Source organism: Oncorhynchus gorbuscha, unplaced genomic scaffold, assembly GCF_021184085.1.
Source record: "Oncorhynchus gorbuscha isolate QuinsamMale2020 ecotype Even-year unplaced genomic scaffold, OgorEven_v1.0 Un_scaffold_879, whole genome shotgun sequence".
Classification (NCBI taxonomy): Eukaryota; Metazoa; Chordata; class Actinopteri; order Salmoniformes; family Salmonidae; genus Oncorhynchus; species Oncorhynchus gorbuscha.
The window spans coordinates 133,412-151,815 of record NW_025745861.1 but is presented as its reverse complement, the minus strand read 5'-3'; the positions used below and the strand labels follow the sequence as shown (position 1 = coordinate 151,815).

Below are 18,404 nucleotides of genomic sequence, written 5' to 3'. Positions count from 1 at the left end.
TAGAACCTAACAATACGAACATCCAGGTACTTGTACGAACTAAACTGTGCTTTGTTGAATTGCATGTAGGAACTACTCCCCAAAACTGCTTCACTGACATGAGGATGACAACACATCACACCAGAATATACTTCCCAGTAATGTGGCATGTAGTTCTAACTGCTTCTAGTGAAGTTATTTTCTCATGAAATAAAACAGAAGTGAAGAGCAGGAATGTAAGAGTGGAACAGGACAGTTTCCCAGTTAAATAGACTCCTCCTACTAGTATGTAATGAACTCTTAGCTAATGCATTTCACACATATTCCTATCTCATTCATAACCTATCTCTAAGTCATAAGGACCCAGAGGAAGAAGCAGTGGGAACCAGGTATTGAAGCAGTGTTGCGATCAGAATAAAATACAGCATGCTTTGGATTGTCTTGAATGACCAACAATTTTGACAGAAATTATTTCCTGTTTGTATTCCTGTCTTGTCAAAAGCAATGCTACTCTGTTCTGATCCACTCTTTTCCCAGGGAAAGTTAACCTTTTGTTTTCATTATTGAGTGTCTTGCCATCTTTCATGTGTGTGAAATGTATTTAGAATGCTCTTCTGAAGCTGTTGTATTGAGTGTTTATGTTTTCATCCTAGTTTTGTTTCTTAGACATCTTTGTCATTTGTGTCTTTGTCATCTGCTGCAGCCAGAAACACGATCCACCACCATCATGATTTCCAAGGCCGTAAAATCCATGTTGAAGGAAGTAGATTCTAACGGTAGCCTGATTCCTGTGTCCAGTCTGAACGACAGCTCTGGTAAACTGAATCTCCTCTCACTCATTGTGAAGACCAGGCCCAGATGTGGATGCTTCTGGCAGGAACCCAAATACCAGTCCAGAGGCTTTTCCCTGAGTGATGTGCTGAAACCCGGAGAACCTGAAGACGAACCTTTAAACCCAGGTAAACACCAGAGCAGCCTCTCAGGCAGGGTGCTTGTGTTAACCAATAGCCTGCTGGAATAGGCTACTGGGGATGAGGTCATAATTTCAATCACTGAATTAAATATGAAAATATGTATATGAACTGAATATGCTTGTCAACAACAGCCAGTGTTTGTTTACCTGTAGCCTAATGTGACTGACTGTTACCGTCAATCTTAATGCATTCTGACAATTAATGTCAATTGCGATAGAGCTTTGATAACTTACAATTTAATTAACTAAACATGGCCATTAATAACTTCATAATAACACAAGGCTATAACAACAATAAACTGAAGTTACAGGCTATTTATTAAATCCGTGTTCCAGCTCCAAGTAGGCTACACAAGTGGCACAAATTGATTTGCATTGACTCCAGCAACTCAATTTCAACATATTTATTTTTTCAAATTATATTCTACAGTAGCCAGCAATGGCATATCAATTAATAGGCTACTTGATGGCAAACAGATGCAAATGTGTAATTCTCCACATTTAATGCCAGTTCCATTGCGGAATTTCCCCCACAACAGAATCACGCGAGGCAGTTCCATAACTTCCATAATTTCACATTTCCACTCACGCAGCCCCCGAGACCCTAGAACTGAGCATCTGTAAAACACTCTGCTTGATAGTTTTCCATAAGCAAAGATTACATTAGAATCGAGTTTAAACCACCTCCGACCGACTTGCTTCCATTGCGCTCTAGTGCTCCCAACGTCGTTTCCAGTGTTTTGTCGCCGTTATTTCTTGTCGCCGTTATTTCAGTTCTAGCGTGTTAATATATAAAAATAGTTGTCTCCATAATGACGTTCTAAATAGCCAACCTACAACTAGTACAAAGTTGTCACGACATGAGTGCTGCTCTGTCTCCTTTCACTCACGTCTCAGCCAATAGTAGACTAAGCTGCCTGCTGCAGTTCTCTCTCAACCCACACACACCCGTCCGGTCCTCCCCACCACTCTCTCAGCAACGGCCGTCCTCATATGGAAATAACGGACATGGCAACCCTGACCTCCGGGAACAATTTGCGTACAATATCCTCTTTGTATTACCGTAAAACTTCAGTTAAACGCGGTCTGAAATAGCTGCCTGTCCATTTTAATGGCCTGGCAATGGCACACATTTCAGAAAAAAACTACGGCAAGTGTTATATAAATGAATTGTTTACAAGGTGTTATGTTTGATTTGTTACATTCAATAATTCAGTAATGACTCGGGGGGGAAATTATGACAATCATCCGTTTTTATTGCCAGTAAGAAACTGCTAGTCATTGCCTGCAACAGCTGAGAACTGCCAGATAACTGGTAAGAACTTTAGGATTACAAACCCTCAGAAACCGGCCGATTGCCATTCATTGACGAAAAAGAACTGGCGAAAATGCTGACGACAATGCACAGTCAGAGGAAAATATCGATTCTGTCAAGGAAAATAAGAAAACAAATAGAAATAGTGGCATACTTAGACAAAATGAATGTAACCGTGTGTAAATGACAATACATTATTGCAGAAAATGAAGAAATTGATAAAAATGCTGGAAATTAATACTGGAATTAAACAATTAACTATCAGTATGCAAACTAGCAAAAGTTGTGTGCATTAAGGAAATAGACACCTGGCAAAAAAAGGTCTGTCTCTAATAAGCACCTGTTGTGTTCAGTGATATAAGCAAATAAACACCCAGGCTAACAATTGACGTTTTGTGGTACAATAACAATGGCTTAGATAGATTGAGTTTATAAGTAACATGTAACATATGTAATTGTAGGGTACAGTGAAAATCAGGTTGTTGTTATAAGGAAGCCGAATACAACAGGTAGACCTTACAGTGAAATGCTTACTTTACAGGCCCTAATCAACAGTGCAATTTTTAAGTAAAAAATAGGTATTAGATAAACACCTCTCTGGGAAGAGGAAGGGCAGGGGTGTATGCTTCATGATTAACGACTCATGGTGTAATCATAACATACGGGATCTCAAGTCCTTCTGCTCACCCAACCTAGAATTCCTTACAATCAAATGCCAGACATTTTTACCTACATTTTACATTTACATTTAAGTCATTTAGCAGACGCTCTTATCCAGAGCGACTTACCTACCAAGAAAGAGAATTCTCGGCAGTTATAGTCACAGCTGTGTACATTCCTCCTCAAGCAGACAGGTGTTGGTGGAGTTGTAGGTGCAGGTGGAGTTGTAGGTGCCAGAGGAGTTGTAGGTGCCGGTGGAGTTGTAGGTGCCGGTGGAGTTGTAGGTGCCGGTGGAGTTGTAGGTGCCGGTGGAGTTGTAGGTGCCGGTGGAGTTGTAGGTGCCGGTGGAGTTGTAGGTGCCGGAGGAGTTGTAGGTGCTGGTGGAGTTGTAGGTGCCGGAGGAGTTGTAGGTGCCGGTGGAGTTGTAGGTGCCAGAGGAGTTGTAGGTGCCAGAGGGAGTTGTAGGTGCCAGAGGAGTTGTAGGTGCCGGTGGAGTTGTAGGTGCCAGAGGAGTTGTAGGTGCCGGTGGAGTTGTAGGTGCCAGAGGAGTTGTAGGTGCCGGTGGAGTTGTAGGTGCCAGAGGAGTTGTAGGTGCTGGTGGAGTTGTAGGTGCCAGAGGAGTTGTAGGTGCCGGTGGAGTTGTAGGTGCCAGAGGAGTTGTAGGTGGAGTTGTAGATGCCAGAGGAGTTGTAGGTGGAGTTGTAGGTGCAGGTGGAGTTGTAGGTGCCAGAGGAGTTCCAGGTGGAGTTGTAGGTGCCAGAGGAGTTCCAGGTGGAGTTGTAGGTGCTGGTGGAGTTGTAGGTGCCAGAGGAGTTCCAGGTGGAGTTGTAGGTGCCAGAGGAGTTCCAGGTGGAGTTGTAGGTGCCAGAGGAGTTCCAGGTGGAGTTGTAGGTGCCAGAGGAGTTGTAGGTGGAGTTGTAGGTGCCAGAGGAGTTCCAGGTGGAGTTGTAGGTGCCAGAGGAGTTGTAGGTGGAGTTGTAGGTGCAGGTGGAGTTGTAGGTGCCAGAGGAGTTCCAGGTGGAGTTGTAGGTGCCAGAGGAGTTCCAGGTGGAGTTGTAGGTGCCGGTGGAGTTGTAGGTGCTGGCCCAGCAGGTCCACAGGTCGAGACCTGCTTAAAAAATACACTACCATATGGTATCTAATTTCAGTAAATCAGAAAAATAAATGTTGTTTTAGCTTAAAAGCTTTATGTTACCTCCTGGGGTGAAGTCCACAGACACCTCTCTGAAGCCCCTCTCTGAAGCCCCTCTCTGAAGCCCCTCTCTGAAGCCCCCCGAGCAGAGTTGTCCACAGACCTACATTGGGCAATTCTCTACCTGTAACAATACTTAAGGAAGCATGTGTTAGGAAGTCCTCTGCTGGTGACTTCACCATCTCACACCACTCTCAAGCAGCTCTCCCCACTACGCCTCTCCCACACCCGAATCCGGGAGTCAATGGGGGTGATGATCTCCAGCTCTCTCTGGAACTTTCCTTAACCTGTCGTGATTGGTTGATAAGATCACAGCTTGAGACTTTGATACTGTGTATAGTCTCTTTGTAACAAAATGCCATGACAATTTGATGGACTAATATTGTAATAAAGTTTCTGTTCATTAGTATTTAAGACCTACATTTAATGACAGGTATTTCTAGTCATACAGTCTGTTTTCTAGATGAACACAAAGTTCAAATGTCATAGGCCTATGCATGGCCATTATCTCTCGTCATAATACATACAGTACCCTCTGAAAGAGGTCATGCCACCTTTTCTTCCTCGGAGCTGGCATGTTGCCGAATCGACAGGCCAAACCCCTGAGGTGGCAAATGTCTGCAAGCAGGACATCCACTCCCTTATGGGGCTGTAACCAACAGGATGAATGTATCACACAACCACAAGAACAATTAGCAATACAATGGAAACCTAATGTGAACTAGGCTAAAACATTTAGCCTACAAGAATACATGGTGTTATTGTGAAATTAGTCCGTATTCAAGCAAGTACGCTAATCTAGCATCATGGCAAATTAGTCCATTAGGCTCAAACAGCTAGGCTATATCATGCACGGACTGATTTTAATTCATTAACAAATCAACTCAGCAAAACAAGAAACGTCCCTTTTTCAGGACCCTGTCTTTCAAAGATAATTAGTAGAAATCCAAATAACTTCACAGATCTTTATTGTAAAGGGTTTAAACACTTTTTCCCATGCTTGTTCAATGAACCATAAACTATTAATGAACATGCACCTGTAAACCTGTTGTTAAGACACTAACAGCTTACAGACGTTAGGCAATTAAGGTCACAGTTATGAAAACTTAGGACACTAAAGACGCCTTTCTACTGACTCTGAAAAACACCAAAATAATAATGCCCATGGTCCCTGCTCATCTATGTGAATGTGCCTTAGGCATACTGCAAGGAGGCATGAGGACTGTAGATGTGGCCAGGGCAATCAATTGCAATGTCCGTACTGTGACACGCCTAAGACAGTGCTACAGGGAGACAGGACGGACAGCTGATCGTCCTCGCAGTGACAGACCACGTGTAACAACACCTGCACAGGATCGGTACATCCGAACATCGCACCTGCGGGACAGGTACAGGAAGGCAACAACAGCTGCCTGAGTAACACCAGGAATGCACAATCCCTCCATCAGTTCTCAGACCGCAATAGGCTGAGAGAGGCTGGACTGAGGGCTTGTAGGCCTGTTGTAAGGCAGGTCCTCACCAGACATCACGGCAACGACGTTGCCTATGGGCACAAACCCACCGTCGCTGGACCAGACAGAACCTGCAAAAAAGTGCCTTTCACTGACGAGTCACGGTTTTGTCTCACCAGGGGTGATGGTCGGATTCGAGTTTATTGTCGAAGGAATGGACGTTACACCGAGGCCTGTACTCTGGAGCGGGATCGATTTGGCGGTGGAGAGTCCTTCATGGTCTGGGGAGGTATCTCACAGCATCATCAGACTGAGCTTGTTGTCATTGCAGGCAATCTCAACGCTGTGAGGGAAGACATCCTCCCCCCTCATGTGGTACCATTCCTGCAGGCTCATCCTGACATGACCCTCCAGCATGACAATGCCACCAGCCATACTGCTCGTTCTGTGCGTGATTTCCTGCAAGACAGGAATATCAGTGTTCTGCCATGGCCATCGAAGAGCCCGAATCTCAATCCCATTGAGCAAGTCTGGGACCTGTTGGATCGGAGGGTGAGGGCTAGGGCCATTCCCCCCAGAAATGTCTGGTAACTTGCAGGTGCCTTGGTGGAAGAGTGGGGTAACATCTCACAGCAAGAACTGGCAAATCTGGTGCAGTCCATGAGGAGGAGATGCACTGCAGAACTTAATGCAGCTGGTGGCCACACCAACTACTGACTGTTACTTTTGATTTTGACCCCCCCTTTGTTCAGGGACACATTATTCAAATTCTGTGGAACTTGTTCAGTTTATGTCTCAGTTTTTGAACCTTGTTATGTTCATACAAATACTTACACATGTTAAGTGTGCTGAAAATAAATGCAGTTGACAGTGAGAGGATGTTTCTTTTTTTGCTGAGTTTAGATATGTGCTGTGTTATAAATGCATAAGGATCTAATGTTGAATTTTCCCTCAGATGTCAAGGAGTCTGACTTCGTGGACCACAGTGGGACATTTGGTGACATAGAAGAAATGAAGGCAGGAGGAAATTTGGAGGGATTGTTGGCTGATTTAAAACTTAACGTGGCCTTAAAATACTCTAACGAACAAGAGTCGTCCTTTGGCAGACTGAAGAAAGAGGAGGTGAAAGTGAAGGAGGTGGTTAACTACTCGAAAGACAAGTGAGTTGCCCTATACTGTACATACACTGATTGTACAAAACATTAAGAACACCTGCTCTTTCCATCACAGACTAACAAGGTGAATCCAGGTGAAAGCTATGATCCCTTATTGATGTTACTTGTTACATCCACTTCGTCAGTGGTGCTGAAGGGGAGGAGACAGGTTAAGAAGGATTTTTAAGTCTTAAGACAATTGACACATGGATTGTGTACACTAGCAGTTAAGTGTTTTAGAACACCTACTCATTCAAGGTTTTTATTTTATTTTACTATTTTCTACATTGTAGAATAATAGTGAAGACATCGTAACTATGAAATAACACATATGGAAGCATATAGTAACCAAAAAATTGTAAAACAAATCCAAATATATTTTATATATCTGACATTCTTCAAATTGCCACCATTTGCCCTGATGACAGCTTTACATACTCTTGGCATTCTCCCAACCAGCTTCATGAGGTTGTCACCAGGAATGCATTTCAATGAACAGGTGTGCCTTTTTAAAAGTTAATTTGTGGAATTAGTATGATATGTATTGTTACTTAAGAAAACAAAACAAAAAGAGGGTGGGATGGAGGACGTATAACACGAACGCCTAGCAACCCAAAGGTTGTGTGTTTCAATCATATCATGGACAAATTTGACATTTGAGCTAAATTAGAACATTTGAAAACCACCTCCTATTTAAATTTCTAGCAACTTAAAATGTACGCATCAAATCACATCATGGACAACTTTAGCTAATTAGCCATTTTGCAACTGCTTACTTTCTTTTAGCTACTTTGCAACTACTTAGCATGTGAGCTAACACTTCTCCTAGCCCTAACTCTTAACTCTAACCTTAACCTCTAACCCTAACCTTAATCCCTAAACCACTAGCGCCTAGCTAACATTGCACACCTAGCCACAACAAAGTGAAATTCGTAACATATCATACGTATTGCAAATTCATTACATATTTTACGAATTGCAATTAGTAACATATCATACGAATAGTATTTCGTAACATATCATACGAAATGAATGATGAACATCCACAAATGAATACATACGAAACGTAACATATTACACTAAATGGAGAGAGACAGATTTACGTTCACTTCGGTCCATGAGTCCAGGTTGGTATGTTAACTACAATCATACGGTTCACCAGCCCAAGGAGTCCAGGTTGGTATGTTAACTACAATCATACGGTTCATGTCCTTGTTATATTATTTTAATGAGTGATTTACAAGGTGGGAACACTAATGACATGAAACTTAGGGACACATCATATTTGTTATAAAAAGTATTTTAATAGCCTTCTTGGTTTTTATTGATCTATACAATATCAACGAAAACACTTATAATGTCTAATTATTTTTCATTTTAGGGCTGTACTCAATCCGCATCATGGAAATTCAGCTTTACAGTGTGATTGACATGTAAAGGCATTTTGTTATTTTAAGTTGTAAAAAATGTATTTGGCAGAGACAGCATTCACGTTAAGCACTGCATATGTCGGCTCAAAGAGAAATTACCTTTAAAAGTCTAACGCTTCAGTGTTACACATTGAAGAGAGCCTTTAATCTCTCTGGGGTAGGCGGGACTCTTGTGTCCCACATGGCCAATAGCCAGGGAAAATGCAGAGCGCCAAATTCAAATATATTTCTATAAAAATCAAGCTTTCATTAAATTACACATGCAAATTAAAGCTACACTCTGTTGTGAATCCAGCCAACATGTCAGATTTCAAAAAGGCTATTCGGCGAAAGCATAAGATGCTGATGATCTGATGATAGCACAAAGGTAAACAATGAGAGAGTAGCATATTTCAACTCTGCAGGCGCGACACAAAACGCAGAAATAAAATATAAATCATGCCTTACCTTTGACGAGCTTCTTTTGTTGGCACTCCAATATGTCCCATAAACATCACAAATGGTCCTTTTGTTTGATTAATTCCGTCGATATATATCCAAAATGTCCATTTATTTGTCGTATTTGATCCAGAAAAACACCGCTTCCAACTTACGCAACGTCGCTACAAAATATCTCAAAGGTTACCTGTAAACTTTGCCAAAACATTTCAAACTACTTTTGTAATACAACTTTAGGTATTTCTAAACGTATATAATCGATTAAATTGAAGACGGGATGATCTGTGTTCAATACAGGAGCAAAACAAACTGACGCTACTTTTCTGGTTACCAGCCTCTATCAAAAGGTACACATGAAGTGACTCTCGTTCTGAGCTATGGTACTTCTTCATTACACAAAGGAAAAACCTCAACCAATTGCTACAAACTGGTGACATCCAGTGGAAGCGGTAGGAATGGCAGGAAAGTCGATTAGAATTCTGGATTCCCCATGAAACCGTATTGAAAAGACAGTGACCTCAAAAAAAAAGAACATCTGAATGGTTTGTCCTCGGGGTTTCGCCTGCTAAATAAGTTATGTTATACTCACAGACATGATTCAAACAGTTTTATAAACTTCAGAGTGTTTTCTATCCAATAATAATAATAATATGCATATATTAGGATCTGGGACAGAGTAGGAGGCAGTTCAATTTGGGCACACTATTTATCCAAAAGTGAAAATGCTGCCCCTTACCCAAACAGTGTTTTTCATGGTTGTAAAGGCGAGGGACGTAAAATACATGCAGTTCAAGAATAACCCTCTAGTAAGAAGCACAGCTAATAGCTTTAAATAATATTTCCTTGCCCACTGTGTATTTTGTATCATTTATTTGGGTCCTTCCTGCAGACGCCTGGACATGACCCACCCTGTGATCAAGCAGACCCGGGAGAAGCCCAGGGCAATATTAGGGGTGTTGACGGAAAGGATTATGACATCACAACCTTGCCAGGTCACAAACAAAGTCCGGAAGCATGGCAATGCAGGAGCCAACATGAGCGCCTGCGTGGCCCTGAGCGGGAAGGTAGGAAGAAAGCTTACCAAGCTTTCTATTGAAGTGAATGATGTTGTCATCATATTTGAGTGGAAAATCATTCATAATGTATAATTGACAACACAGATTTAGATTTTCTGTTGTAAAATAGATTTTTAATCTCAATAATCTCACTTTATGATAAATGAAATAAATGTCAGGAGCATATTGACAGATCACAGATGTCTGTTCAGGAGTGATGAATGCTGTACCCCTGGATTCCCACATAGATCATTTCCTGTTTTTATCATTAGAACCACTTCCTGAAGATGTAATGGTGCAGTATAGATGACTGTCTGGGTTAGAATCTGGGTCATCTGGGCACCAAACGTCTCTGACTGATTTGACATTTCCTCCACAGGACTCTATGAAGCAGAGCGGCAGTACTCAGACAGATAGTGATGTGTCACTGAAGATTCCTGAATATACTGTCGTGGCCTACAGTCTGATTGAACTCTACGTCAAATGCAATGGACAGTTTGGTGAGGAAGTGTATGGTTTGTCAATGTCCCAGGTATAGCTGCATGGTTAAGTACCATGGTAAAGTACACAGCCAGCGTCTATGTTCCTCAGTGTATTTAGTATATCCCACTGTATTTAGTATATCCCACTGTATTTAGTATAGCCACTGTATTTAGTACAGCCACTGTATTTAGTACAGCCACTGTATTTAGTATTTATCATTTAGTATTTAGTATTTAGTATAGCCACTGTATTTAGTATAGCCACTGTATTTACTGTATTTAGTATATCCCACTGTATTTAGTATATCCCACTGTATTTAGTATAGCCACTGTATTTAGTACAGCCACTGTATTTAGTACAGCCACTGTATTTAGTATAGCCACTGTATTTAGTATATCCACTGTATTTAGTATATCCACTGTATTTAGTATATCCCACTGTATTTAGTATATCCACTGTATTTAGTATAGCCACTGTATTTAGTATAGCCACTGTATTTAGTATAGCCACTGTATTTAGTACAGCCACTGTATTTAGTATAGCCACTGTATTTAGTATAGCCACTGTATTTAGTATAGCCACTGTATTTAGTATAGCCACTGTATTTAGTATAGCCACTGTATCTGTCTGTGTGTTACTGGTTATGATTGTTGTCTGCTCTTGTCCACAGAGCTGTGCCTCTTCTCCAACAATGGGGGCTTTGAAAAGGTTAGGTCAAAGGATGACATTGAAGAGGATGGAATTATGGACCTGAGAGGCAACTTTGATGCCAACAGCCACTTAAATCTGAACGAAGGTAATAATGCCAGTGGAGGGTAATGTCTCCTGTTTAGCGGTCAACATGTAGTCTACTGAATAGAACGTCTGGTCAACATGTAATGTAGTCTACTGAATGGAACGTCTGGTCAACATGTAGTCTACTGAATGGAACGTCTGGTCAACATGTAGTCTACTGAATGGAATGGCTGGTCAACATGTAGTCTACTGAATGGAATGGCTGGTCAACATGTAGTCTACTGAATGGAACGTCTGATCAACATGTAGTCTACTGAATGGAACGTCTGGTCAACATGTAGTCTACTGAATGGAATGTCTGGTCAACATGTAGTCTACTGAATGGAATGTCTGGTCAACATGTAGTCTACTGAATAGAACGTCTGGTCAACATGTAATGTAGTCTACTGAATGGAACGTCTGGTCAACATGTAATGTAGTCTACTGAATGGAACGTCTGGTCAACATGTAGTCTACTGAATGGAATGTCTGGTCAACATGTAGTCTACTGAATAGAACGTCTGGTCAACATGTAATGTAGTCTACTGAATGGAACGTCTGGTCAACATGTAATGTAGTCTACTGATGGAACAACATGTAATGTCTACTGAATGGAACGTCTGGTCAACATGTAGTCTACTGAATGGAATGTCTGGTCAACATGTAGTCTACTGAATGGAATGTCTGGTCAACATGTAGTCTACTGAATGGAATGTCTGGTCAACATGTAGTCTACTGAATAGAACGTCTGGTCAACATGTAATGTAGTCTACTGAATGGAACGTCTGGTCAACATGTAGTCTACTGAATGGAATGTCTGGTCAACATGTAGTCTACTGAATGGAATGTCTGGTCAACATGTAGTCTACTGAATGGAATGTCTGGTCAACATGTCTGGTCTGGTCAACATGTAGTCTACTGAATTGAACATCTGGTCAACATGTAGTCTACTGAATGGAATGTCTGGTCAACATGTAGTCTACTGAATGGAATGTCTGGTCAACATGTAGTCTACTGAATTGAACATCTGGTCAACATGTAGTCTACTGAATGGAATGTCTGGTCAACATGTAGTCTACTGAATGGAATGTCTGGTCAACATGTAGTCTACTGAATGGAACATCTGGTCAACATGTAGACTACTAAATGGAACATCTGGTCAACATGTAGTCTACTGAATGTATTGTCTGGTCAACATGTAGTCTACTGAATGGAACGTCTGGTCAACATGTAGTCTGCTGAATGGAACATCTGGTCAACATGTAGTCTACTGAATGGAATGTCTGATCAAAGCTGAGAGAGGGGTTAAAGCTGAGAGAGGGGCTGCCACCAAGCTGAAGTTCTTGATGAACTTGCGGTAAAAGTTAGTGAAGCCCAGGAAACGCTGAACTTCCTTAATGGATTTGGGGGTGGGCCAATCCGCTACCGCCCCTACCTTCCTGGGGTCCATTTGGACTCGACCGGGTTCCACTACAAATCCCAGGAATTGTACTCGGGATGAATGGAATTCACATTTTTCCGGCTTAACGTACAGCTGTCTAGGAGGCGTTTGAGTACTTGTCTGACATGCTTTGTGTGTTCTTGAAGAGAGCTCGAAAAGATGAGGATGTCATCCAAGTAAACAAACACAAATATGTTAAGCATATCCCTAAGCACATTGTTTATGAGCGCTTGGAAAACCGCTGGGGCGTTGGTCAGGCAGAAGGGCATCACCAAGTATTCATAGTGACCAGTAGGCGTGTTGAAAGCGGTCTTCCACTCGTCACCAGGTCTGATCCGCACAAGATGGTATGCGTTCCGCAGGTCAAGCTTAATGAAAACAACTGCTTCCTGGAGCAGCTCGAAGGCTGTGGCCATAAGGGGTAGCGGGTAACGGTTATGGACAGTTATGGCATTGAGTACCCGGTAGTCGATGCAAGGACGTAATCCACTGTCTTTCTTGGCCACAAAGAAAAACCCTGCTCCCGCCGGGGAGGTGGATGGACGCATGAGGCCTGCTTCCAGAGCGTCCTTGATGTAGGTATCCATAGCAGCTCGTTCGGGTGGAGATAGGGAAAAGATCCGACCCCTGGGGGTCAAGTACCCGGAAACAGTTCGATGGGGCAATCATAAGGTCTATGGGGTGGTAGCATGGTGGCTCTCTGTTTGCTAAATACCAGTTTGAGGTCATGGTAACACTCGGGAACTCGGGTCAGGTCGATGGATTCTAAAGACTCGGGAGTAGAATTCGGGGAATTCGGGAAAATACAAGTAGCTTGGCACGTAGGACCCCACTGCTTGATAGTGCCCACAGACCAGTCGATGTGAGGGTTATAGCTGTGAAGCCAGGGGTATCCAAGGACGAGAGGGAACTCGGAACAGGAGATCAAATGAAAGTTCATCAATTCCTGGTGTTGTGAAACTGAAAGTCGCAAGGAGGTAGTGACATGAGTGACAAGTCCAGATCCCAAAGGGCTCCCATCCAATGTAGTAAACCTCATGGGGTCACTTAGAGGTTCAGAGGGAACACCATTCTCCTTCGCCCAGACACCATCCATGAAGTTACCTGCGGAGTCTACCAAGGCTTGAAAGTGACGCTTGTGGTTGTCCCAGGAAAGGGTGACTGGAATGAGCAGACGGGAGTTGGACGGATGGGAGGAGGTTATGTTTCCCGTTACAGTTCCCCCCGGTCTGTACGGGACAGAGCGTTTCCCTGGAGCCCGGGACACGTGGAACGGAAATGGCCCGGTTTGCCGCAATATAGACAGCGTCGCTCCTCATCCGGCGGTCTCTCTCAGCCTGGGAGATGCGTCCAATCTGTATGGGTTCCGGTGGAGCCAGCGAGGATAAAGGTGGGGACTCGGAGCTGGGACTGATAGGGGCTAGAGGTCTACGGTTGAGTTCTCTCTCAGACGCTGGTCAATGCGTGAGGCCAACTTGATCAGGGACTCGAGATTGTCCGGTGGTTCCCGAGTGGCCAGTTCATCTTGGATAGTGTCGCAAAGGCCTTTCAGAAAGCACACCGTGAGCGCCTCGTTGTTCCAGCCACTCGCTGCTGCCACCATGCGGAACTGGATGGCATAGTCCGTCACGCTGCGCCGACCTTGGTGGAGAGTCAGGAGCTGTTTGGCTGAGTCAGGACCACTGCTTGGGCCTTGAAACACTTGTTTGAATTCCACAGCAAAGGCAGAGTAGCTGGCACAGCAGGAACTATGGGCATCCCACACAGCAGTAGCCCAGGCCAGGGCTTTTTCCAACAGCAGGGTGATGATATATGCGATCTTAGACCGGTCGGTGGGGAACGATGAGGGTTGCAGCTCGAAGGAGAGAGAACATTGGGTGAGAAACCCTTTACAAGCACTTGGATCACCTGAGAACCGTTGGGGAGGTGGAAGATGAGGTTCAGCCAGAGGGTTAACTGCCATGGGTACGTGAATCTGAGGTACTGGGACGGGAACTGTTGCCGGGGTAAGTCGATCAGATATCTGCTTTATGGAAGTCAGCATCTCCGACAGAAGATGAGAATGTCTAGCCATTAAGGCCTCTTGCTGAACCAGGGCGGCTTCATGGCGTTGGACAGTCTCCTGGTGGTGGGACAGCATGGCAACAAGGTCCTGGGAACTGGCTGCCTCTGGGTTCATTTTTGGCTCTGTGTTTCTGTCAGGACCCGGTTACGAACCCGGGTCTCCGGAGTGAGAAACAGTCACTTAACCAACTGAGCCACGAATAGTTGGCAGAACCCAGAAGATGAGGCAGACACAGCAGTACTTAAGATGGTGTATTTAATGAAGTAAAAAGTGAAGTTCTTCAGGAAAACATGTAACTCCACAACCTCAAAAGGAATTCCACAAGAACAAAGGTAATCCTCCAAGACAAAAAAGGTAAATCCACAAGGTGGAAGGTATAGCACAAAAAGCCTCAAAAAATACTCAAAAACAAACAAACAAGAACAAAAAACAGAATTCCACAAGAGAGTCCACCGGGATCAACAAGAGTTCACAGAGTACTAGGGCTGGGTGCTAACATACAAACACAGAGCAAAGGACTGAGGAAAACAAAGGGTTTAAATACAATCAGGGGAAACGAGGCACAGGTGCAAATAATAATGGGGATCAAGGGAAAACAAAAGGTCAAAAGGCACAATGGGGGCATCTAGTGACCAAAAACCGGAACAACCCTGGCCAAATCCTGACACATGTAGTCTACTGAATTGAACATCTGGTAAACATGTAATGTAGTCTACTGAATGGAAAGTCTGATCAACATGCAGTCTACTGAATGGAATGTCTGGTCAACATGTAGTCTACTGAATGGAACGAATCTGGTCAACATGTAGTCTACTGAATGGAATGTCTGGTCAACATGCAGTCTACTGAATGGAACGTCTGGTCAACATGCAGTCTACTGAATGGAATGTCTGATCAACATGTAATGTAGTCTACTGAATGGAATGTCTGGTCAACATGCAGTCTACTGAATGGAATGTCTGGTCAACATGCAGTCTACTGAATGGAATGTCTGGTCAAATGGAATGTCAACATGTAATGTACTGAATGGAACGTCTGGTCAACATGTAGTCTACAGAAGTGAACATCTGGTCAACATGTAGTCTACTGAATGGAACGTCTGGTCAGCATGTAGTCTACAGAAGTGAACATCTGGTCAACATGTAGTCTGCTGAATGGAATGTTACATTTTTAAATTGTTCTCTTTGATTAGTAATTATGAAGTTACCACACTGTTGATCACACTTTGACAAAGTAACATGGTCTGTCTGTTGTTTGTGTGTTTATAGAACTGGAGAAACTGAGTCGTCATTTCCAGCTGCTGTCAGTCCTGCCAGCAGCCAAACGCTCCTCTCTACTCCAGCTCCTCAAGACAACCATGGAGGACAGAGAGACAGTCAGTGTGCTGGAGAGTGTGGTGAGTGAGACGTACAGAAACAGGGCACAAACACACACACACACACACACACACACACACACACACACACACACACACACACACACACACACACACACACACACAATGTAGACAAACACACAATGTAGACACACAAACACACACGCACACACAATGTAGACACACACACACAATGTAGACACGCAAACACACACGCACACACAATGTAGACACACACACACACACAATGTAGACACGCAAACACACACGCACACAATGTAGACACACAAGCACACACACAATGTAGACACACAAGCACACACACAATGTAGACACACAAGCACACACACAATGTAGACACACACACACACAATGTAGACACACACACACACAATGTAGACACACACACACACACAATGTAGACAAACACACACACACAATGTAGACACACACACACACACACAATGTAGACACACACACACACAATGTAGACACACACACACACACACAATGCAGACACACACACACACACACACACACACACACACAATGTAGACACACACACACACACACAATGTAGACACACACACACACACAATGTAGACACACACACACACAACTAATGGCAGGAATGAATATCTCACCCTGAATATCTGTAACATTCTCACTGTCTTTCATATTCTATCTCTCTCTTTTGTCACAGCTGGATCAGTTGTGTGAAGGTGAGACTCCTGACCTGGGTGACCTGGAAGAGTCTGAGAGGGAGACAGTCCAGGCCATACTGGATCTTGTAGACCAATGTGTTGGGAAGGATGAGGAAGAGATCAGATCTTCACTTCTCAGTGCCGTCCACCTCATTGTCAGTGCCATGGACGGTGAGATAGAGAGCAGTTTTCACAGGATTCTCCAGTTATTATTTGATCAGTTCCTGGGAAACTAGGTTCACTACTGTGTGTGTATATTTATGTGTATATTTATGTGTGTATGTTTATTTATTCAGGAATGACAGATGAGGGTCTCTCTGTGTTGGGATCCTGTTGCAGTCATCCAGTCTTACAGGCTCTGCAGATCCTGGTGAGTTCACACCTGCTTGATTGAGCCTCCAGTCCTATATGGCCTTTTAGAAAAGAGTGCATTTAACATTTTAACATTTAAGTCATTTAGCAGACGCTCTTATCCAGAGCGACTTACAAATTGGTGCATTCACCTTATGACATCCAGTGGAACAGTCACTTTACAATAGTTCTCCTGTTCTCCTTGTCCTCCAGGTGCAGCATGTGGCAGCAGGGAGTGGGGAGACCCTCTCTCTGAGAGATGCAGGTCTGGCTGTTCTGACTGAGGAGGAGCTGTATCAGAGGACAGAGCGTCTCTTTGCCCTCTCTAATGTGGAACTTACCAGATTGAATGAGGACGCAGAATTCACAGTGACTTCAGTTATCTGCCCTGGACACCTTCTTCTTGTCATGAGTATCGCTGTGAATGGCCTGGCCTCTTTAGGATAGATTGAGCCAAATAGAAACATTCCTTGTGCTACAAAGTGGATATATGAACTGCACCGCCAGGGATGAATTTCAGAAATGTCACATTTGATAACATATTGTTGATGATTGCAAAGCGACAGGAGTAAAACATATCAAAAACAAGATAATGCACGTGTGTGAAGAAAAATGTACAAAATAATATTCCCACTACTGTACATTAATTAATGACACATTCCTACGTCATATTTCCGTGTTAATGGCTTTTCATCAAAACGCAGTTGTATTTACTTCTGCCAGATGCCTTTAATGACGTTTTTGCCCATTGAAGACCGTTCAAAAAGTGTACAAAATTCAAAAACTACAAGGCTATTTTCAGAGTCACTTGCATAGCTTATTGTTGTTATAATGCTTTTTTTAATGTATTGTTAGGAAGCCCATGACCAGACTCGTTATGTAATTACATGGTCTGTAACCAGGGGTCCCTAGGCCTAATTACATGGTCTGTAACCAGACTCGTTATGTCTAGGGGTCCTAGGCCTAATTACATGGTCTGTAACCAGACCTCGTTATGTCTAGGGGTCCTAGGCCTGGTCTGTAACCAGACTCATTATGTCTAGGGGTCCTAGGCCTAATTACATGGTCTGTAACCATACTCGTTATGTCTAGGGGTCCTAGGCCTAATTACATGGTCTGTAACCATACTCGTTATGTCTAGGGGTCCTAGGCCTAATTACATGGTCTGTAACCTGACTCGTTATGTCTAGGGGCCCTAGGCCTAATTACATGGTCTGTAACCTGACTCGTTATGTCTAGGGTCCTAGGCCTAATTACATGGTCTGTAACCTGACTCGTTATGTCTAGGGGCCCTAGGCCTAATTACATGGTCTGTAACCTGACTCGTTATGTCTAGGGGTCCTAGGCCTAATTACATGGTCTGTAACCTGACTCGTTATGTCTAGGGGTCCTAGGCCTAATTACATGGTCTGTAACCTGACTCGTTATGTCTAGGGGTCCTAGGCCTAATTACATGGTCTGTAACCATACTCGTTATGTCTAGGGGTCCTAGGCCTAATTACATGGTCTGTAACCTGACTCGTTATGTCTAGGGGTCCTAGGCCTAATTACATGGTCTGTAACC

The 18,404-nt window shown here is 43.3% G+C and overlaps 1 protein-coding gene across 1 annotated transcript; it reads left to right on the top strand.

Moving 5' to 3' along the window:
• Positions 1-239: 239 nt before the first annotated feature.
• LOC124020699 (gasdermin-E-like) lies at positions 240-17,713 on the top strand. The gene is made up of 10 exons (XM_046335947.1): positions 240-368; positions 683-938; positions 6,526-6,730; positions 9,482-9,656; positions 10,027-10,147; positions 10,801-10,926; positions 15,679-15,806; positions 16,489-16,660; positions 16,786-16,859; positions 17,054-17,713. The coding sequence occupies exons 2-10, from the start codon at positions 707-709 to the stop codon at positions 17,285-17,287; spliced, it is 1,467 nt and encodes a 488-aa protein (XP_046191903.1). The 5' UTR covers positions 240-368; positions 683-706; the 3' UTR covers positions 17,288-17,713.
• Positions 17,714-18,404: the final 691 nt, after the last annotated feature.

What these genes read in the sequence shown, in the direction of transcription:
- LOC124020699 (XM_046335947.1), top strand. Translation starts at nt 707, where the DNA reads ATGATTTCCAAGGCCGTAAAATCCATGTTGAAGGAAGTAGATTCTAAC. An exon ending in GCGTGGCCCTGAGCGGGAAG is followed by an intron (nt 9,657 to 10,026) that starts GTAGGAAGAAAG and finishes TTTCCTCCACAG; the next exon opens with GACTCTATGAAGCAGAGCGG. An exon ending in TCAGTGTGCTGGAGAGTGTG is followed by an intron (nt 15,807 to 16,488) that starts GTGAGTGAGACG and finishes CTTTTGTCACAG; the next exon opens with CTGGATCAGTTGTGTGAAGG.